The sequence below is a fragment of the Lepisma saccharinum genome, chromosome 21 (genome assembly GCF_977018435.1).
Source record: "Lepisma saccharinum chromosome 21, izLepSacc3.1, whole genome shotgun sequence".
In the NCBI taxonomy this organism is placed as follows: domain Eukaryota; kingdom Metazoa; phylum Arthropoda; class Insecta; order Zygentoma; family Lepismatidae; genus Lepisma; species Lepisma saccharinum.
In genome coordinates this window covers 3,289,836-3,313,022 of record NC_139249.1, presented here as the reverse complement: position 1 = coordinate 3,313,022, position 23,187 = coordinate 3,289,836, and the positions used below count along the sequence as shown (strand labels likewise).

General features: G+C 38.5%; 1 protein-coding gene across 1 annotated transcript in view; it reads right to left on the bottom strand.

Moving 5' to 3' along the window:
* Nucleotides 1-6,806, bottom strand: part of Sec15 (exocyst complex component Sec15) — a 79,236-nt gene extending 72,430 nt beyond the window's left edge. The window contains exon 1 of the mRNA XM_083143146.1: nt 6,595-6,806. Coding sequence (XP_082999272.1) covers nt 6,595-6,689 — 95 coding nt within the window. The 5' untranslated portion in view covers nt 6,690-6,806. The remainder of the gene's footprint in view (nt 1-6,594) is intronic.
* Nucleotides 6,807-23,187: the final 16,381 nt, after the last annotated feature.

The following is a 23,187-nucleotide window of genomic DNA, read 5'->3' as shown; positions in this document are numbered from 1 at the left end:
AAATATCTTCAATCATATGTGTTCTTTCAGACAAGAAAGATATGATACATTCAAATTTATAATTAAATTTATTGAAATTGTGTACATTTGCATTGGCTTCAAGGTTTATATACAAAGGTCAACTCTTTAAAAATTGTTCAGTGTACATTGTGATGTCATACTTGGTATTTTGTATCAACATTCAAAAAATGGTAATTGTGATCAATAGATAAGTATATTGTCATATACATAGTAAAATAGCTGAAACAGAGCAAATATGTACATTTACAACACAAACATTCAAGCTGTTAAGCACTTAGGGACAAAAATATAAAACAAAAACAATTGAAGATTGCACATACTAAAAAATCTGGCTTGAACTAGTAGCTCTGATACTAGTTGTCTGTGACTTGGTAGAGCTCAAGATGGAACAAAGATAAGTACAAATTTAGCATTATGGAATGGGGATATATTTGTACAATAATTGTTGCTTTTAAAGCATTAAACTTGGCAATGTGATAATAACTTGGATGCTTAAGTTATATAGAAGCCTTTTATGACTTGAATGAACTTTGATCATGATATAATCTGATAAAGATTCGAAAGTTGTGGAATGACACTGATATGTATAATAGATGCCATGTTGAATTGGAAGCAGTGAATAAGTATCTGTTTTCATCTTCCTTAAGGGGCTGGCTTGTGAATGTTAGAGTTCCTCAAATGAGTGCTTGGAGGAAGGTCGCATAGAGTGACACTTATATGTTCTGCGTTTGGAGGTGATTTGAGAAGATGATGAATTTCGAAAACTGAAGCTCAGAATTGTAGATACAAAGACTTGCTTTATCCTGGAAGGAGATAACAAAGATATATATATATATATATATATATTCTTATGTATAGCATTGATATCTTATAAATATTCTTGTAAACAAAGGCATAATTTGATGCTATTGTAATTTTGGTTGTTTCTAGTTTTTTCTTTCATTTTTATCAATATAATAATTATAAAGTTATCAGTATATGTAAATTTAAATTTCCTTTCCAATATAGCACCATAGCTACTACCTATTGTGCTGATACTGAGTTAGAATTATACTGACAAAAATGGTTAAACAATTATACAGAGCATTCCCTGAAATTTGCTACGAGACTCGGCAGCTAGCGGCCCAGCATCAGTGCTTGTCTTTCCCGGTGAACGAGGTCCGCGACAGTCGCATGCTACAGTCTGTTTTTTCGCTCTCCCTGCCTTCGCTCTATTTCCCTTTCTGTTGACGTTGCAGATTGACGCCAGTATAATCCTCCCTCAGAAGTTGTGTTGTGTCCGTGTGTCGAAGATTGTGGCTTAATATGACACCACAAAAGTTTACATTACAACAAAGGATTTATCTTGTCGAGTGTTACTTCAGAAAGAGGAATTGTGGAGAAGTGCGACGATGTTTTGCAACGAAATTTCCTGGTGTTCCCGTTCCACATAGGACCACTATATTACACCTTGTAAAAAGGTTTAGAGTAACAGGGTCAGTTCTGAATAAAAGTGGAAAGAAAAATAGGGAAATCTAAAAAGTATACAAAGACAATCCCCACACATCCGCGAGTTAAAAGAGAGTATTGTACGAGATATCGTACATGCAATGGCATCTGCAGTCATGCGCAATCTAGGCCCAGTTCCAAAATGAACGGACTGTATAATTCAGTTTTGGTCATGATACACACGTGTTTACTGCATGAATCAAATTGTCTATTAGCACACAATGCAGTTTTTTGGGCTGTTGACCAACTGTACCCTCTTCGAGAATTATGTTCATTTTTTCATCAGGAGATTTTGATGTCTTACGTAATATAAAATTGGTTACAGCTTACAGCATGCAGAAAACACAAATAATGGAAATATTATATCACAAAATATGTCCTGCGTAAGTTAATACCTGCTTTTTATTAGTAAACAACATTTGTGTGCACACAAAAATAAGTAAAGAACATATCGAAAATAATTATCATTCCCAATCCTAACCCAACAATAAAATTATATCTGCTGTTGTGGAATGTGTGTTGGGTGCTATATTCACATGGTAACATGCTAAAAACTGAAAATGTTCATAAACAACTTTATAAACAATGCAAAATAGTTCACTTTCTCGAGGTATAGAAGGTCAAGGGTACCCAGTTTTTCTGCTTGCTTACTTCATTTTTTTTGTGCAGATCGATTATTCAGTTTTCATATCTCTTGCATGCTCACACGAGTAGGTTAGGCAGGTCATGTAAGTTGCTCTTATTGTAATTATACCCCCTACATGTTTACAGTTTAAGTAGGTTAGGTTTGATTGCATTACTATTAGTACTTTCCCTCATTTCCTGCATGGGTATAGAATGTTCACATTCTTCATAGGCACCTTACGGTACTTGTTTACTATCCTTCGGACACATTTATTTATTTTTACAGAAGAAAATAATTACCGTAATAAGTTCCTGTAGCATTGTCGAACATCGGGAAGGTGTTTTGTGTGATGTGGGAATGTTTCATAGCTGAAATTCATGTTGTTCGTTGAAAATTAATTCTCCCGACGGAGAATAGCGTTTGGTGCGTACACCTTCGTACACCATCACGCGTCGTAACTGTATCATCACGCGTCGGCATGTGTTTTGTTCATGTTCATTGGTATCCAGTGTTTCGAACTGTCTGCGTTTGCAACGAGAGTTAGAAGGATGATGTGTCCTGGATGCGTGGTGAAGTTTGTACCGGGTGTGGAGGATCCAGTGGATTTGAATTGCGAACCATTGGCGTTAGCCCCACGAACCATTGGCACGTGGTTAGGTTAGTTCGGTTAGGTTAGGAAACATAGTTAAAATTTGGTGTCGTGTTAGTATCAGGATCTAGAAATTGGAAATAATTGCGAAAAGGCCTACCAGAAAGACGTACTGGTAATGTGAAAAATTGCAATTAATTTCATCAAAACAACGTTGATACACCTTCAGGAATGTTCTGCGAAGCAGATACGTAAGTAGGAATGTCAAAAATTGACGAAACGAAAAAAATTAGAGGTGTCCGAACGATAGTAAATTTTTACCATGTGAAAAATTGCAATTAATTTCATCAAAACAACATTGATACACCTTCAGGAATGTTCCGCGAAGCAGATACGTAAGTACAAATGTCAAAAATTGACGAAACGAAAAAATTAGAGGTGTCCGAAGGATAGTAAATTTTTACCGACTTGGTTTCTCCACTCTTCAAACTTACTTCCACAATCATTGCTAGTATTCTAAGCACATTCCTCACACTCCTGTTAAACTGAACCTTGAGAAATAGCATGCCAACTGCATTTTTCATTAAAATTCCAATCTCGGAGAAACGTCTCTAAGTCGTTTATTCCCTAATTGTTAATATTCATACTTACCTATTCTGCATTGCGAAACATTGTTGAAGATGGGATTTTGCTTTTTAAATGAAAATATTATCTATTTTCGACATATTGAGTATGTTTGTTGTTTTTACGCTTCCGTAAGATGCAATATGGCGGCCACAGGTTGACTGGCATTGTCGATCAGCTGTGGTGTGTGGTGTTTTCAACCTTCTTAACCGAAAAATACCTTGTACCACGAACCATGCACGGATAGCTCCAAAAACCATTCAATAACCCCACGAACCATGCACGGATAGCCCCAAAAACCATTCAATAACCTCACGAACCATGCATGGCAAGGTTAGGTTAGCTTAGGTAAGGCAAACATAGTTAAAATTGTTATTCAACATCAGGAAAATTCTAGATATTTAGTTACAAAACCACATGGTTGGAAACACTAACTGGGGGTTACATCATGAAAAGCACGGAACATCTGATTCACGTAGTCGAAGGTAATGGAGGCAAGAGCTTTTGTGCATCGGAGACATATTAACATCGAAAAATACATGATTTACCGGGACGGATAAATTGAACAAAGGGAGAAAACACTTCCACGATCTTCCTAAAGTCTACAGAAACTCAGTTCCGTAAGTACTTTCTACCATAAAATTGAAGAAATACGTTTCACGGAGATAAGAATTTTACCAATTTTTTTATGTTCCCATCCTTAACTCAAACCTGGAACCTTCACTGGGGAGGTCATGATTGACTTCTCGATATGCTCACCATGTTGGGTGGCTTAGAAGTTATTTGGGGAAAATATTATACTCATATCGTGTGGAAGCGACTCCCAGATGGTGTAATGATAACACTGTAGCCTTATAATCAAGGGGTCTTGGGTTTCATACATGGTGGAGACACAGAGGTTTGGCTCCTACTTTCAACTGTACATCCAAACCTGATTAACTTTTGTATGCATAAGGTGGACTTAAAAACAAACACAGTCAGTCATATTGTGTGGACTCCTAATGTGCATTCTGTATACATACGAAGTCGTTCCGGTACTAGTTTACTATCCTTCGGACAGATTTCTTCATTTCTACAGAAGAAACGGTACTGCTTTACTATACCGGAGACACCTATCAATGATATATTTTGGAATTTTTTACATTGCTAACGTACTATTCTGCATTGCGGAACATTTCTTTAGGTGAAATAATGAATTTCTAACGAAAATAATGTCTATTACTTACATTAACGAGTACTTACTGTTGTTCCTTATTTCCCACAAACCATGCACGGGTAGCCCCAAAAACCATTGACGTTAGTCCAAAAATTCACGATAGCTCCACGAACCATCAGGGGGACGAGGTATGCCTACTAGGATAGGTTAGGCCTGTTAGGTTAGGTTCCATTAGCACTCCTTTCGTTCAATTTAGCATATACGGACAACATCGGTTTGTAGCAGCAGCAATAGCGTGCATTGTGCTCTCGTGCAGAAAGCAAATGGCGGCAGCAGCAACAGTGCATCAGAAATAGATTTTCGTAGAAAACCACATCCATTCGCATTAAAATGGATCAAAACTACATTGCCGAACATCAACAACGCTACAGAAAATGATTTGCGTAAGTACTTTCTCCTGTAAATTTGAAGAAATCCGTCTCCGGTATAGTAAAGTGTTACCGAAGAAACTACTTACCGTAATAAGTAAAAAAAAGTAAAAAAAAAAAGTAAAGTGTTCCCCTGTGCTTAGCACCACGCCATGAAGGCGTATAGGGGGTGTGGGGGTAACGCCCCACACTTTCTTGATCCGGTCGTGAGTGGGGGTGATGTGATCAGCACCACGCCCCTGACCGCCTTTACCCCCCAGGTTTCCCCAGGTACCCATGTTATTCGACGCTGGGTGGGCGCCGGGGCCGCTTCCATCGTTAGAAAAGTTCCCGGAATTGAACCGGCCGGGGATCGAACCCGGGACCTTTAGCATGGTAGTCAGACGCGTTACCGACTGAGCTACCGCGGCCACCGTAATAAGTTCATGTAGTATTGTCTAACATCTGGAAGGTGTTTTGTGTGATGTGGGAATGTTTGATAGCGGAAATTCAACCATTGACGTATAGCCCCACGAACCATTTCCGGTAAGGTTAGGTTAGGTTAGGTAGGGTCACAATAGGTTACAATAGTTAAAAATTGCTTTCGAAAAAAATATGCGTAGCCCCACACACCATTCTCGCATAGCCCCACGAACTATTGACACACAGCCCCACAAACCATTTGCGGAAACGTACGTTCTTCAGTTACAAAAACACTTTTTTTAAAAAAAAGTTGATCAAAAAAACGTGAATACACGTTAAAAAATGATCCGCGAAGCAGATAGGTAAGTACAAATGTCAAAAATTGACGTAACTCAGAAGTTATAGGTGTCCGAAGGATAGTAAACATTTACCATTTTTTATAATTAGCTATGATTTTCTCGGTTTTCAGTTTGGAGAAAAGTAAATTACGCCCAATAATTTCACACCCTGTCACCTCCCCATACTGTTGACATTTTACAATATTTATTCAAATTATAAGTTTTCAAATGTTACTTTTCTAAAAATAAAATTACAACTTGTAAAAGGGGGGGCAGGTGTACTCATTATTTTCAAACAGAAAACAGTAAATCAAAAACAGGAATATTTGTTGACAAGTAAACAATGTTGAATGAAGGTATTTCACTGTATGATAAGTAAACAAACAAGAAGAGTAATTAACCCACCTTATAACTAAACCAACACTGCTAGCGTCAGTAGTTTCTAGTTCGTAAAGAAGATGCTCATGTTTGGGTTGGGTGCTTATACTGGCTTGTGTTTCTTTACCGGTCTGCGCCATCATGAAATGTGGGCGACCTCCTCTGACCTGCGCGCAGGCAAAGGCAAAGATTTTTTGGTTACCTTAAATAACTACAGATCCAAGAACCAGGTACCCATGTATCTTTTGCGCAGATGCAAACTGGTAAATCGAAGAAGGGTCCATGCGTACTGTGTATTTTGGTCTCTGGGGCGGTCGTTTTGATGGGTACATTCGAAGTGAAGTGGTCTCCGTTCGACGTACATTTAGCAAACTGAAATTCACCAGTTTAAATGTTGTGACTGTAAAATCAAAAACTGGACTATGTACAAGGGAGAAGTGATTCATAGTATATTTGAAAAGGTTTACGTTACGGTATTATCTGTAGAAGACGCACAATAAATCATTTCCATAACACGTAAGCTTACATTATTCACTCATTCTTACCTGAACGTTGGTCCCCAATACTCATCGATTCCTTCGATTTCTTGGAGAAATAATTCATGATGTTGTGCCTTTGTATCTTGTTGCAAACCTTCCATAATAGGACTTTAATCTATCTTACACTACTCCTTGCCACACGCCTTAAAATTTTTGACCTCCGACATTCTCTACAATTTCTTCGACACTCGTGTCTCATTGACGCATTATCAGTGTTGCTAGCAGCACATATATATTTTGCAAGAACCAAAATGAGCACAACGGCGTGTTGTCGATACAAAATCTAAAATGTCTAAAATCACAAGAAGCGAAGACTTTCTGATTTTCTGCTGAATTATAACTTCTATTAAAAAAAATCAAAAACATAAAATGAAATGAGCACGGCTGAATTAGCAATTTATTTAACACGTACTCGACTCGATCGAACATAACATGTAGGTCACTGTAGGTTCTGACTGGATCACAGACAGCCTGATCATATCGACATGTTCTTTCATATCTTTTATGTTTCTTTTCTAAGCAGTTATAGTTTAATTCATAACATGAATAAATTGAGGTTATTTACGCAAGCGTTGTCACAACATTTATAGGATTATCATAGTGCTGGCCACGCTGCTTAAAGCGATGGCTGCGCCATCTGTTAGTTGTAAACATTCAGTTTTTACCTTATTGGCGTTACATCGGGTCAAGCTGTGAGGTCAATGAAAAATGTTTTCTATTGTCGCCAACCACAGGTAGTCAGTCTTACATCAGACGGCAGTGGCAGAAAAAGTGGCGGGGACAAGGATGGTTTTACTTTTATATTTTCTTGGGGAGGGGGGGGGGCATTCACTACAATAGTAAATCACTAAATACAGGGTGGGCCACGAATAAGAAGCCCGGTTACACAGTACACTATATCAATCTGCGACTGAAGATATTTATCCACACAACCCTGACACCAACCCTCTAAACTGTTCACATTGGCTCTAAATTTATACTTATACCCATAAATAAGAACTTACACTCCCCAGATGGAAAATTCTTAATAACCCCCTGTTGGGCTAAACGAGCATTAATCTAGATTTACTTCTTTATTTGTGGGATGATAGGGTTGACCGGGGGTGCCGGCCCCTTTCCACCCACCTGTCGTCGATGGATTAGAGACTCTTATCGAAACTACGACTTAATTTGCAAGTATGGTGTGACAAGAGATTTTATTTGCAAAATCGTGCCCAGCGTCATAATATTTGATTTCTTTATTTCACAATTTCTTGTTTTCCAATGGGCCTGGTCAAAGCAAACTATTGTAGGTGGCGGCACCCCTATTGTGTCCCCACGCTTTTGATGCGGATTGATTGATTGATTGCTTTTATTTACTTCGCTTTTTGTGGCACTTTTGGCTAATTTGCGAAGATGGGGATGAGTGATGATATGATGAAATTGATGAATGGACACTCACAAACATCCATGCCCAGGCCAGGATTCGAACCCGGGACCCCTGGCGTCGTAGCGCGATGTGCTAACCACTCCGCCACTCGGGCCGGCTGATGGGGATTGTTCTCCCATTTAAATACATGGGGAATTGGACTGAGTTTGTATTTTAAGTCCACTTTATGCACAGTAAGGTTAATTGGGACTGGACCTACAGTTTAAAGTGGGATCCGAACCACTATGTGTCTCAGTGACGTGCACTGAGGAGTAGCTAGTCTAGCAGAGATAGATTAATCAATCTCACATATATAATTATTTTCAAATCACAATATTTATTGTCTTGTTAAAGCCACAGTTCATATGCAACACTTTCTTTTCCACGCGCTTCTCGTCCCTCGGTGTGATCCGCGGGCAAAACTGACCTAGCTCGCTCTTCTTCCGCCTCACCAGTTCCAGGTAGAAACGGTCGCCCGAAGGAAAAGGGAAGATTTCTACCTCCCTTGTCCCCTCGCCCCCGCTGCAATGGTTGAAAGCTCGTGGTTTCAGGTCCTCCAGTCTATCTCCTATAGGACAGATAGAGGATTGGTTTCCCTTGAAATGGGAACGTGTTATGTGCAGACAATAATGTTATGCTTTCTTTATAGTTTTTTTCAAATATGTAATATATAATGATAATTACAAATATTTGCTCAGGCTCTCTCTCGCTCTCGTTTTAGTAGTGTTTTATTTAAATATACCAATATTTTGGCCTCCAATGGATGTATTTATTTGGGCAAGAGAACGCACGATCATATTGTTGTTGGTTTGGTTTATTTTACTTCGCTTTTCTGCCACATTTGGTTATCGCGAAAATGAGGATGAGTGATGATATGATGAAATTTATGAAGGGACCTCGAACAATCCAGGCCGGGATTCGAACCTGTGATGAGCGCGCATTCTTGTTCCTGTGTTGTACTCTGCAGTGAAGAATGAAATAATTTGAAATGAAAAATGTATCTCAGAACTCAAGCAGCCAAATGAATATTATTGAAGAAACTACAAAAAAATGTGTTTTGTTTCTGTGCATAAAGTGGACTTAAAACACTAAATCAACCAACCGTGGGGGAGTGGTTATCACAGCGCGCTACAACACCAGGAGTTCCGGGTTCGAACCACGACCTGGGCATGGGTGTTATTTGTGTTTGTCCCTTCATTAATTTATCGTATCATCTTCGCAATTAACCAAATATGAGAAAAAAGCGGCCCCAAGCAACAACAATCAAGTCAAATCATTGCTTACTTGCTTGATTTGGTTTATTTTACTTCGCTTCTTCGCCACTTTTGGCTAATCGCGAAGATGATACAATATAATTGATGAAGGGACACACTCAAAGAATACCCATGGTCAAGCCGAGATTCGAACCCAGGATCCAGGCCCGTAGCTAGAGGGGGCAGGGGGGGCAACTGCCCCCCCTGAGAGCATGCTTTGCCCCCCCTGTGAAAAATACAGAACACATTCCTACCTGGAATTCTCACTAATCTTTACAAATATATCCTGTATTACTCTAGCAACACGAAGGTGTGTCGGATTCCGTATAAAGTCGTATCAGGATTGGGGGATTCCCTTCCAGATTCAGATTTCGGAAAATGATTTCGCAATTTTCAGTATCTAGAACAGTTGTGACACTTTGAGTAGTCTTATATTAAAAGTGTCTAATGTATTTGGATGTTTTTTTTATCGAATGTGTTGCTTTGAAGTTTGAACTGCATAATTCCATATTTTTTTGTTTCCCAAGTCTATCTTTTGGTAATAGCGAGAGAGAGGGAGTGGATATTTGATTTTTGTTACTTAGCATTGCTTTTCTGCCACATCCAGCTAATCGTGGAGATGAGTGATGACGTGAAATTGATGAAGAGACACTCACAAACAGTGCTGCAACCACAAGGGGGCAGGAGCATTGTCCCCCCCCCCCAATCTTGGAGGGAAGTCCAATCTAGGGGGGCAAACATTGAAGTAAAGAAACATGATTAGCAGAATCTAAGAATAACAGGACAAATGGATACTCAAGATGGAATAAGTTTTCAAGTGTTTCTTGCATTTTTCTTCCAGACGGCTAAGGGCACTTACAGGGGGCACAGAGTGGCAATTGCCCCCCCCCCCAATTTCAAATTTTATACAAATAAAAGTACATTTCGTAAAATTTTCTTGCTCGCTTCGCTCGCAAGCATAATATCTACTATTCTTATAGTCCGTAGTGCAGAGCCGCAGCTAGGGGTCAGCGGGTGTCAACCCTGGGCCAAAACGATCTAAATGAAAAAAAAAAATGTTAGAGAGATTCCCATGGCGCCCAATGAAATTATTTATTAAATTAAATCAATATTGTTTTCAGTTTGCAAATATTTGGATCTAAAGATTTTCCTGCTTTCTTCGATCCCAATATGATTATTTTCTGTAATACATTCTAAATTACCTGAGAGAGAAGTAAGGCCAGATATATACTTCAGATAGTTGTCGCACATTTGAGAGACAATTTGGCGGATGAATTGATCATGTAATGTATTTAAATAATATATATGTATATATATATATATATATATATATATATATATATACATATATATATATTAAAGAAACTTTGAATACGTACACAATTTAGAGTTAACATGTTGCATATGTATTTTCTTATTTTATGTCGCTCCATGTTGCATATGTGTAAAAAATATGTTGTACATGAAAGTTATACGTGTCATATGTGCAAAAAGAATAATGTTCGTCATGCATGTTCTGTCTTTCAAAAATACAGTTTGTGTGCTTGTTTTCCATTATTAGTTAATATTTCAAATTATTTGTTCAAACACAAATGCTTTAGCATCGACTTGTACCCCCTTTTGCATGATTTACGACAATAATAACGTCCTTTTAATGCTACTATTGTTACTACCACTACCACCACTATATTACTATTATTATAATTGGCATGTTTGTCCTGGTACTTGACCCCTCTCCATATAAATATATGTGGTTTCGCTTCTGCTCAGAAAGAACATTCATGCCCAGGCTCTAACCTGGAACCCCTGGCTTCGTAGTGTGTTATGTAACCATCCCACCATGGAGGTCGGCTAGTGGAAGATGTAGGACAGCTTACTGGCTCAAATTATTATCAAACACGATGAAAATGTGATAGTGTTTCACATTTATTATTTCGGTTAGAAAGCGATAAAATTTGTAGTGTGAGACGGGTTACACTAAGCATCTTATGAAATATAAATGTGAATTTCAAATCTTATGAATCATTTCTCTATGCAAACGCATTAAATATGATAAGCAACATAGGTGTGTGTCATGATATCCATTTTATAAAGGGAAAGTTAAGTTTTAACCCTGACTGTTTGCATGATATCGTTTCCATAGCATGTTATATATATTGCTCTCAAGAATTTTAAACGGCAGTAAAAATAAATTACATTTGCAACTGCCAAGCTTACAATGGGATTGCATACATTAAGGTCATAAGATGCCATATTTCGATTGCTTGTAACATCGAAAGAAGAATTAGACGAGTAAATAGTCATTGATAAAAGTTGCCTTCCTTGATGTCCTGTACACACTGTGAAAATTTTCGATGTTATCAGGCGGCACCCTATGAATATAGGTTCAAGAAAATGACAAGTAGAAAAAAGCTGCAGTGAAATAAATACGATTGAAAATCTCTCAAATTATTTTCTATTTATTTTCTTATATTTATAATATTACATTGTGTCTGTAGTAGACGTTGTCTGTTAAAGTACCTCAGGCACAACCTAATTTTTTGACAAATAATTATGTCAACTCTTCTGCTATGGAGTGGATTCTCCTAATTTTGTTCATATATCTTAACCCATTCTGTGACTGGCAGGAATCAGTATCAGCATAAAAAACCCTGATATTTTGGGTTTGTACGCTTCTGCTCCAAAAGTGGTGGCGATAAGTGGCCCAGAGACCTCGCTTTTTCGGAAATGGGGTAAGGCGAAGGAGGCCCCTTAGATCATTTGGTTTCGTACCATAGTCATTAAGGAAGGTATTTTTTCATAACGTAAAGAGGATACATTTCCCTCTATAAAACTTGATATGAAATATGAATGATGACACTGTAATCCAAGAAGTCATTGATCAATCAAAGGATTCTTATTTGTTTGTCGGGTGTCAAACACATGTATTTCAATGACACAATATTTTGCAAAATGGTTAACGTAACCAGTAGGCAAACATTGTCTGTAGTGATGCAAGTATCTCCCCTTTGAAGCAAATAGGAGCCATGTTTTAGCAAGTAGGCCTACAAAAAATTATACAAATTTTTACACAATTCATCAAAGTGTAGATAACATGTAACCATTATTATTTAATTAATTCGATTTTTCTTGCATAACACAACATAATGGTGGTGTTGGATTCTCGTTAGATTCCTTTGTGTGTAAAAATATTGCATACTGGAAATTAGAGTACATTATGAAGCACAATTTATAAAGGACTTCCTTAATCAGTTCTGCAGAGAAGCCCAAAGTTACATATTAATCGTCTATTAACATTATTGACATGTAAATATAAAGTAGATAAAATCCCAATTAGCCTATATATGTTAAACTTCATCTTTGTATTCTTTGTTAGTCCGAAAGGTCATTATCGAAATATTGTTATTTGATGTTGCTCGAACTTTTTTTGTTCGTTGGATTTTCAAAATATCATCCCTTTCCTGTTACCATAGAATAGTTAGAACCTAATCTAACCTAACCTAACTAGTCTATGCTGTTACTTATCACCCTGTACCCTGCTATATCTGCCAATGCAACGCATTATATTAAAAATTTGCCCCCTCTAGGATTGACTTTGCCCCCCTAGTAAGAAATCCTGGCTATGGGCCTGCCAGGATCTCTGACTTAGTAGTCAAATCAAATCTTTTTTATTTTCGAATGGGGTGGAGGTTACGTGTACTTTTTTTAGTACTCATTTATCATTTTGCAATCTCTTCCTGTTATTAACGTTCTATTTTTAGGAATACTGTGTCCTAAAGGGGGAGGGGTATGACCATCACCAACCCCACCCCATTGAGCACGCCACTGATTGCTACCCCAAGTGTCGACGTCACCGCACGTCACTGATGTGCCTCCACCGGGTATCGAACCCGCGACGCTACCACTACGCCATCGGGGAGGCCCCTTGAGGAATTTGATGCTGATGTTTTAACCCAAAACAAAAAGGAATTAAATACGTTATTTTATTTATTCATTCGTGTATATTTAGTGTCAAATTTACCCCCACGAGCCTACTTAAGGTGGTGAAAGAGGTGCGCCTGGTTAAGGGTTAATGAATGTTACGTTGTAAGTAGTAATAAATCTTGCATAAATCTACTTTGCCACTGTCATTCAAAGTGGTATGATTACAATATAATCCTTGCATTCCAATAAGTTTGGCGGAAATAAATAACTCTCGATTAAAAACAAGTAGCTATATTTTCATTATTTAATTTTATTTTATTATTCTCATTATTTAATTTTTGTAATTAGTAAGTCTTTCGGAAGGGTCCGGACCCCCCTTAAATACGTCCTTGGTTCGGGTCCACTTTAAACTGTAGGTCCAGTACCGATTAGTCTCTTTGTGCACAAAGCGCACAGTTTTATTCCCCCATTTTACCTCAATATTTAGCTACAACATTCCCCAGTCTCAGCCCGACCCTGTGGCCGAGTGGTTAGCACATTGCGCTGCGACGCCAAGGGCCCGGGTTCGAATCCCGGTCGGGCTTGGTTGTTTGTGAATGTCCATTCATCAATTTCATCATTTCATCACTCATCCCCATCTTCGCAAATTAGCCAAGAGCAGTGACGTGCGGTGACGTCTACACTTGGGGTACCAGTCAGTGGCGTGCTCAAGGGAGGGGTGTTGGTGTGGGTCACACCCCTTCTCCCTTTAGGACCCAGTATTCCTAAAAAAAAGTGCACGTAACTCCCACCCACATTCGAAAATAAAAAACGATTTGATTTTACTCTAAGCCAGAGATCCTGGGTTCGAATCTCGGCTTGGCCATGGATATTCTTTGTGTGTGTCCCTTTATCAATTTTATCGTACCAAAAGTGGCGAAAAAGCAAAGTAAAATAAACCAAATCATGCAATCAATCAATGATTTGATTTCATTTTTGTTCCCTAGCGTCGCTTTTTTTTGTCACATTTGGTTAATTGCGAAGATGATACGATAAAATTAATGCCCAGATCTGGGTTCGAACCCGGAACTCCTGGTGTCGTAGCGCGCTGTGATAACAACTCCCCCACGGTTGGTTGATTTGGTGTTTTAAGTGCACTTTGTGCACAGAAACAAAAAAGGTAAGAAAACACAACACACTTTTTTGTAGTTTCTTCAGTGATAGATATTCATTTGACTTTTTGAGTTCTGAGATACATTTTTCATTCCAAATTATTTCATTATTCACTGCAACACATAGGACAAGAATGCGCACTCATCACGGGTTCGAATCCTGGCCTGGATTGTTCATATGAGGTCCCTTCATCAATTTCATCATATCATCACTCATCCTCATTTTCGCGATAACCAAATGTGGCAGAAAAGCGAAGTAAAATAAACTAAACCAACAACAAAATGAAAGCGCGTTCTCTTGCCCAAATAAATACATTCGTATTTATGACAGTTAGAGGTCAAGATTAGTATATTTAAATAAAAAACTACTAAAACGAGAGTGAGAGAGAGCCTGAGCACACATTTGTATTTTAATCATTATATGTTCCATATTTGAAAAAAAAGAAAGACAGCATAACATTATTGTCTGCACATAACACGTTCTCATTTCATAAATAATAAAACTACATCCCATATTATACATACATATTGTACAACGTGTAAAAGGTTGTGTAAATATAGAGAACATAAGTACTGCAGAAAATTTTACCTTTAGTTCTTTAGAGGATTTACAAAAAAATCTATGAGAAACCAATCCCCTATCTGTCCTATAGGAGATAGACTGGGGGACCTGAAAGCCTGGGCTTTCAACCATTGCAGCGGGGGGCGACGGGGCAAGGGAGGTAGAGGTAGAAATCTTCCTTTTCCTTGGGCCGGCCGTTTCTACCTGGAAACTGGTCTGGCTGAAGAAGAGCGAGCTAGGGTATCCAGCCACCTTTGCCCGCGGAGAACACCGATGGACGAGGAGCGCGTGGAAAAGAAAGTGTTGCGTATGAGCTGTGGTGGCTTTAACAAGACAATAAATATTGTGATTTGAATATAATTCGAGATGTGAGATTGATTGATCTATCTCTGCTAGACTAGCTACTCCTCAGTGCACGTCACTGGCCAAGAGGCACAAAACGCGAAGTAAAATAAACTAAATCAAATCAAAATTCCCCAGTCTCCGAAAAATTCTCTCTTGGGAATCACCAATATTGCCTCTGATTCAAATTTCCTCCGCTGAAGGCGCAGGTGTTAATTTCTTACTCAGGACTGTGCTGCCATCTCCGAGCAACCTGGGAATTACAACGTCTTTAAACAAAAAGAAGAAATGCGAAAGGAATAACGTTAGAAGTTGGAACAGGGACAGACCACATAAACACGCTACAATCAAAATTAAGCAGTGTGTGCTATGCCCTTCGAGAAATTGTAGACATCTCAAGCACCCAAACTGTAAAGTGCCTTTATATGGCAAACTTTGATGCTTTACTAAGATACGGTATTATGGTTTGGGGTAACAAGGGCCACTCCAATGTCCTTTTTATGCTTCAAAAAAGAGCTGTAAGAATCATAGCTGGAGTAAAGAAAACTTATTCATGTAGAACTCTTTTCCGTAAACTTAATGTGTTACCTCTCCCCTGCATATACATTTATGAATGCTTAATTTATGTTAAGCAAAATATTTCCAACTTTGCCACAAATGAGGAAATACATGGCCTAAACACATGAAATAAAGACAAACTTCACATAAAACACTGCCGCCAGGCACGTATCCAGGAATTCCTCTCGGGGGGGGCTGAACTCCATCTTTTTTAAGGGGTATAGATATAACCTCACAATTATATGTTTAAGGCAGTAGTGGCAATTGGGTTCAAAAACGGGGGGGGGGGGGTGCAAGGAAAGTTTACTTTATCTTGGCAGACAAAGCTTAGCATTAAGAGGCCATAGTGATAGTGTGGAGGCAAAAACATGGGGAGCAAGTATTCCCTAAATCGTAACCACTGTTTAAGGCTGTCATTTTAATCGGAACGTGAAATCGGACATTTTTTACCAATTGACCCTCTGTATCCATGCACTAACATTGTGTGTCGGAACCACCTCAGTATGTGTGTATGTCCATTTCTTCTCATCAGGCATCAAAACATCTATATACCACCAGAAGTAATTGTTTTTATAAAGCTGTTACACATGCACGGGGCAACGCGAGATTCAAACTGTGGGCTACGAACTGGACGCAGACAGTTCTCGAATATTTCTCTCTGATTCGAGCCTCAACACCATAAATGTGTCTTGTTCTCCCATGTTTGCAGCTCTCATGTAAGCCGAAACCCACCAAATTGTTCGTATTCAGGCCTAAGCACTAGCAAGTGTTCAAAATTGTCTGTCATAGCTTCGCAGTCTTGTCATGTATCGGCACGAAACAAAGGAAGTCTTCGCGAAACTAATGCACAGTGAAAACCCTTCGGTTCCCAACACATGTAATGTTTTGTCTCCCGATATGATCAAATGCTTACTCATTTATATCCAGTTATGTGCCCAAGGAGGATTGGTTGGGTCCTAACCCAATTTTACCTAGTATTCCTTCAAAAGAAAAAGAACGTCAAAGACAGGAAAAGATGGCAAAATAAGGACTGACCACCAAAAATAGTATGCGTAAACCCTCTCCCTTCCGAAAATCCTGGGCACGGCTCTCTTTATTTCGAACACATTTTTTTTAAAAATCGACTTACCAGAAGTTTTTGTCATTTCGTATTGGAGACTTAAGATCGTTTTTCGTGCAGGTTTCGCACTTAACTTTAAGAAAGCCGTAATTTTCCATCCTTGTGACTAATCTTCAAGACTTAGGAAGATTTCAGACTGAAGGGACACGCGATACATGTCGTTTGGAATGAGCCAATCAACAGCAACGTTTCACACCGTAGCGACACAAAAGGCCGCACAAACCCACCTCAGGCTACACGGTGTGAAATCTCGCCACTGTCATAGTCACCTAGAAATGGTAGCTCTTGTTGACCACACAACAATAATTCTTCTCGAATGCCCCTCAGTTTTCTTGTCTCTCCTTTATTATCTGTGCTTGTTCACTATACAGGCAACATCTTACGATTTGACATACACAGGACATGTACTATGTAGACATTTTAACTAAAAATCAGTCGAAGTCAAGGGTGGCTCATGGACACTGACTGATCACTTACCGACTGTATGAACTGAAATCTCATCTCATTAACCGATTCTGTTGTGCAGATCAATCGGGGAAATTGAAGCCGCGTATTTATATCCTCATTGATATTCTAGAACGTTCAGCAGATAAAACGATTCCTAAATATTGCCAGTAGTTCGATTCCTTCTCTTATTCAAGAACGTTCCCTCTCTCACATTCCAGAGATTAAAAATTGCAATGAATCGCCCTACGTCTGGCGCTACCTTTGTTGTGCAGCTTCCAAATGCTGACAAGTCTCTACATAGTGCTCAAGTTCGCTGCGACAACACCGAAAGCCAATCTCCGTTTTGCCTCCGTAATTACTTATCTCCTCAAATTATCGTCACATTATTCAAGAAGCCAAAACCATAATATTATCTAGCGTAAACAGAAAAATTACCTGATAGGGGCTCGAGCCCCCTGTACCCTATATTGGATATGTGCTATTAACAATAACAGGGTTATAGAACATTTTCCGTCTTGCCCCGATAATTATTTATCTCAAATTATCATCACATTACTCAAGAAGCCAAAAACCTAATATTATGTAGTGTAAAAAAAATCCTGAAAGGGGGGGGGGGGCTCGAGGCCCTTATACCCCACCTTGGATTCGTGCTATTAACAATAACAGGGTTATAGAACATTCTCCGTCTTGCCTCGATAATTATGTATCTCAAATCATCATCACATTATTCAAGATGCAAGAAAAGCGTAAAGAGAAAAAAAACCTCGAAGGGGGGCTCGAGCCCTGTACTCCACCTTGTATGCGTGCTATTAACAACAACAGGGTTATAGAACATTTTTCGTCTTTGCCCCGATAATTATTTATCTCAAATTATCATCACATTACTCAAGAAGCCAAAAACCTAATTATATGTAGCGTAAAAAAAATTCTGAAGGGGGGCTCGAGCCCCCTATACCCCACCTTGGATTCGTGCTATTAATAATAACAGGGTTATAGAACATTCTCCGTCTTGCCTCGATAATTATTTCTCACAAATTATCATCACATTATTGAAGAAGCCAAAAACCTAATTTTAACTAGCATAAACAGAAACATTTCCTGAAGGGGGGCTCGAGCCCTGCGTACCCCACCTCAGATGCGTGCTATTAATAATTACAAGGTTATTGAACATTCTTCGACTTGCCTCGATAATTATTTACCTCATTAAATTATCGTAACATTATTCAAGAGTCTAGAAACCTAATTTTATCTAGTGTAATGGGAAAAGTTTCCGGGAGGGAGGGAGGGGCTCGACCCCCTGATCCCCACCTTGGATGCGTGCTATTAACAATAACGGGGTTACAGAACATTCTCAGTCTTGTCTCGATAATTTGTTTATCTCCTTAATTTATCGTCACATTATTTTATTTTACACCACAAGAAGCCAAAAACCTCATTTTATCTAGTGTAAACCGAAATCTTTCGGGAGGGGCTCGAGCCCCCTAAGCCCCCCCCTTGGATACGTGCCTGACTGCCGCCTTAACTTATGTAAGAAAGGTCCCTTAAACTTTTCCATAGATCTCTACAATAAACTACCACAAGATGCGAGGAGAGAACCAAAATTGATGATATTCAAGCACAAGATAAAATCAATGCTTCTGAAGCATGCTTTTTATTCTATAGCTGAATACATGAAAGCGACTTTTACATAAGACAAAATGTATATAATGAAGTATAATCACATATTCTTCTTGTAAATTTAAATGTCAAATGAAGGTGGATAATTAGTATCACCTAGAAGTAGGCTTTAGTTTACATATCTGGGGAGTTTGGTGACAAATACAGACAAATACAGGGGGAACAGAAGATGATGTTAGATCAAGAATTAGGAAAGCAAATGTGGCATTTATTCAGCTATATAAAGTTTGGAAAGACAGAGAAATTTCAATAAGAACTAAGCTGCGATTTTTTAGAACTAACGTGAAGTCAGTTCTCCTTTATGGATGTGAAACTTGGAAAGTAACAAAGAAAATTACTAAAGACCTACAGACATTCATAAACAGATGCCTAAGGAAACTTCTGGGAATATATTGGCCAGATATTATCTCAAATGAAGATCTATGGAAACGTACGCAAGAGGAACCGGTGGCAATACAGATCAAAAGAAGAAAGCGGAAGTGGATTGGCCACACATTGAGGAAAGATCCATCGGCAATAGAGAGACAAGCATTGAGCTGGAATCCACAAGGACAACGTAGGAGAGGAAGGCCAAGAATGAGTTGGAGAAGGACAATAGAGCAAGAAATATGGGAAGCAGGAAAGACATGGAACGAGATAAGGAAGTTGGCTGGAAACAAGAGTCCGTTGGCGATGCTTCGTTGAGGACCTATGCTCCGTAGCGGAGTAACAGGAAAGTAGGCTTTAGTATTCTATGTCTTCTCATGTAATATTTTCTTTTGTGATTTTGATATAATACCATTATAAGACCCAATTTTTTACAATTTTTGGCTATGTATTTTGTATTTGTAAAATCTATTAATGTAATATTGTCTTGTAATGTAAGTATTGACATGTCCTATACACATGTACTGTAATTTGTACACACCGGTAGTCCTTGGACGCAAACTAAACTAAACTAAACTAAACTAGCCAAGAGTGGAAGAAAGCGACGTGAAATGGCTGAAATACAAATTTAATTTAATATAATTCATCTTATGTAATAATACGCACCTATCTTTTGAATTTTTGCCGACGGCTATGGCTACTCAGCTTCTCTTGATCTCGCTTCCCCATGTTCTTTCTCTTGTTCTATCTCTCTCTGCTCTTCTTCATTCCCCTATTTCTATCATTCTTCTCCTCCATCTTGTTTCTCTTCTTTCTATCTGCATTTATTTTTCTCTAACTATATTTATTCCTGTGTTTCTCTATTTATTCCCATTTTCCTTCCTTCCCCTTGCTTTTCATTTTCTCCTTCGTGTTTCTTTCTATATTTTGTTTTCTTCTTTTTTTACTTCCTTCATCTGTTTCTATCTTTATATTCATCTTTCTATAATTCCTTATCTTTCTCCGCTTCTTCCTTACATTCCATGTTTCCTCCTTTGTTCTTTATTTCATTCTTTCTACATTTACTTCTCTCCCCTTTTTGCTGTGTATTCCTTTTAATCTCAATTTCTTCGCATATCTTATTTATCATTCCCTGTTTCTCTGCCCCTTTCTATTATTTACTCCCAACTTCTGTCTTTCGTCTATTCTTTCTCTTTCTCTCTCTCTCTCTCTTTGTAGCCCTCTCTCCCTCCCTCTCTCTCTCTCTGTATCTCTCATGTCATACTCTAAGGGAGTTTTCAACTTACTTTGAGTTTTCAGACCGAAGCGACATGCTACATATTTAGCTTGGTTAATAGATTGAGTGATTTTGATTTTAAGCCCACTTTATGCACAGAAAGGCTAGTCGGGACTGGACCTATAGTTGAAAGTGGGATCCGAACCACTATGTGCCTCCACCGAGTGTCGAACCCGACCCCCTTCTTTACAAGGCAACGACGTACGCATCTAGCTCGGAAACGAGCCGAACAACAGCAACGTTTCACACCGTAGATGCATGACGCCCGCACAAGCCTGCGTTCGATTGGTGAAATTTTCAAGCGACACATGTCGCGTGTTGCTTCGGTGTGAAATCTCCTTAGGAAGCTTGCAGACCGAACCGACAAGCGATCTGGTAGTGAACCTCAGCGGTCAATGCAACTTTCCGAACCGAAGAGACTCGACAAGCTGGACTCGTCGCCTCTTGCTTGCGTGTAGCTGGGACTCCGTCGTTTTTTGTGGCGTTCATCGTGTAGACAAGTTCTGTTGTTCGCGCATGCGCTGAGAAGGATTGCCGATAGAGTGATAGGGCCAGTGTCTCTTGTCAATTCGGCGTGAAGTCGTTCCTCGCCGTCCTGGACACACACGCGAAAATGCATTCAAGACTAACATTAATATATTAATATTAATATGAAGAAGTTTGAATTATAACAATCACAAAAACAACTTAACGAAAACAGGAATCAAATACAAGTGGACCTTTGACATAGATTGAAGTAATGAACCTTCAATGCAGAACTCTGACCAACATCTGGAGCAAGTGCTTGGCAGCCAGGCAATGATAACCTTTGATAATGTCGCTCGTTAAGATTTTTTTAATTTATTTATTATCCTGCGCACAACAGGCACATGCCCTTTTACAATGCACAGTAAATGTCTTGCATAGGATTTATTCACATCAAAATAATATTTGTACATATTTCAGATATAAAAAAATACATATAGAGGTTATATATATCGTCCTTAAACATTACCGTGGATAAGAAATGAATCAAACCTTACACAATTACATTCATATATGTATGGATATATTTATATACACATAAAGAAGGTAAATAATAATAGTAATAATAATAATTTTTTAAAAGAATAATACAAAATTAAGTAAGAATGTTGTCCATTTAATAGCGTTTATACTTAGAAAATTTAGCAAATATGTCCAAGTGTATGCCCCTCTCTAACCATTCATTATACAAGCTACACATTCTTCGCAGGGGAGCCATTTCTGCGGATTTTGTACGCGTGCGGGAAATTGCAAAGAGTTGCTTTCTTGATCGCAACTTTGGATGGGGACATAGAAAGCTATTTTTGAAAGCAGAGGGGAAGAATCCAATTTGTCGTTAAGAAGTTTGAAAAGAAAAAGGAGCTGATGTATGGTTCTTCTGTTTGCAAGGGAGGTAATGTGTAGCTAATTTAATTAGTAATTCGTTATAAGGTGTCATCTTTGGATATGCACCATCTATCCTAAAAACTATATAGCAAGTGAACTTAATTTGAACTTTTTTCAATAAGATCTATTTGTTTACTGGTTTGTGGACTCCACACTATAGATGCGTATATTCTAATTTGGGCCTAACATATAGGTTAAATAATGATAACAACGCTTTATTTTCATTGAATTCTTTTGTAGTTCTCATAATGAACCCCAGTTTTCTATGCGCGTCATTAACAGTCTTTGTGATATGTAACTGAAACGATAATTTATCATCGAACACTACACCAAGATCTGTTATTGAGTTTGCCCTGTCTATTTGTGTGTATGCTATTTCGTAGTTATAGTGTATTGGGGATTTCAATCGGGTAAATGTTACGGCCCTGCATTTCTTATGGTTTAGATTAACTTTATTTGCTTTACACCATGCGTTGAGATTTTCGATATCCTCTTGTAATTTAATGGAATCATCTTCATTGTGAATGCTCCTATAGAATTTTAAATCGTCAGCGAATAAGAGTTTCTCGGAATTTCTAAGCTGTTTTGGTAGGCCATTAATTAATATTAAATACAACAAGGGACCAAGATTAGAACCTTGAGGTACGCCTGAGCCAGCTACAAATTCATCGGAGCAGCAACCTTGATAATTTACGTATTGTACATTAAATCTACGAGGGAAGAGGAGAAGTTACAAAATGCTAATTTTTTCAAGAGAATATCAATGGTTTACAGTGTCGAACGCTGATGTGAATATGTTCAGTTCCTTTTCTAACAACACACTTGCATCTTCAGAATATAATCCTTCACCAAAATACGTACATTCAGCATCTAGGGTATCTTCATCTCTCGCAACGATTTAGGGAACCCAATTATTGACGTATGTCGGTTTAGGGAACGACGCCACCAATAACAATAACCTCAAAAATTTACAAATGCCACATCTTCACAACTAAAAGAAATGCATGTTAGGCAGTGGCGTCGCGTGAGGTTCGCATACGAGAGTTCACAATAATGTTTTTGTATTGAATGTAGATTTACTCCTCTCTCTTGTAACTTCTCGCGT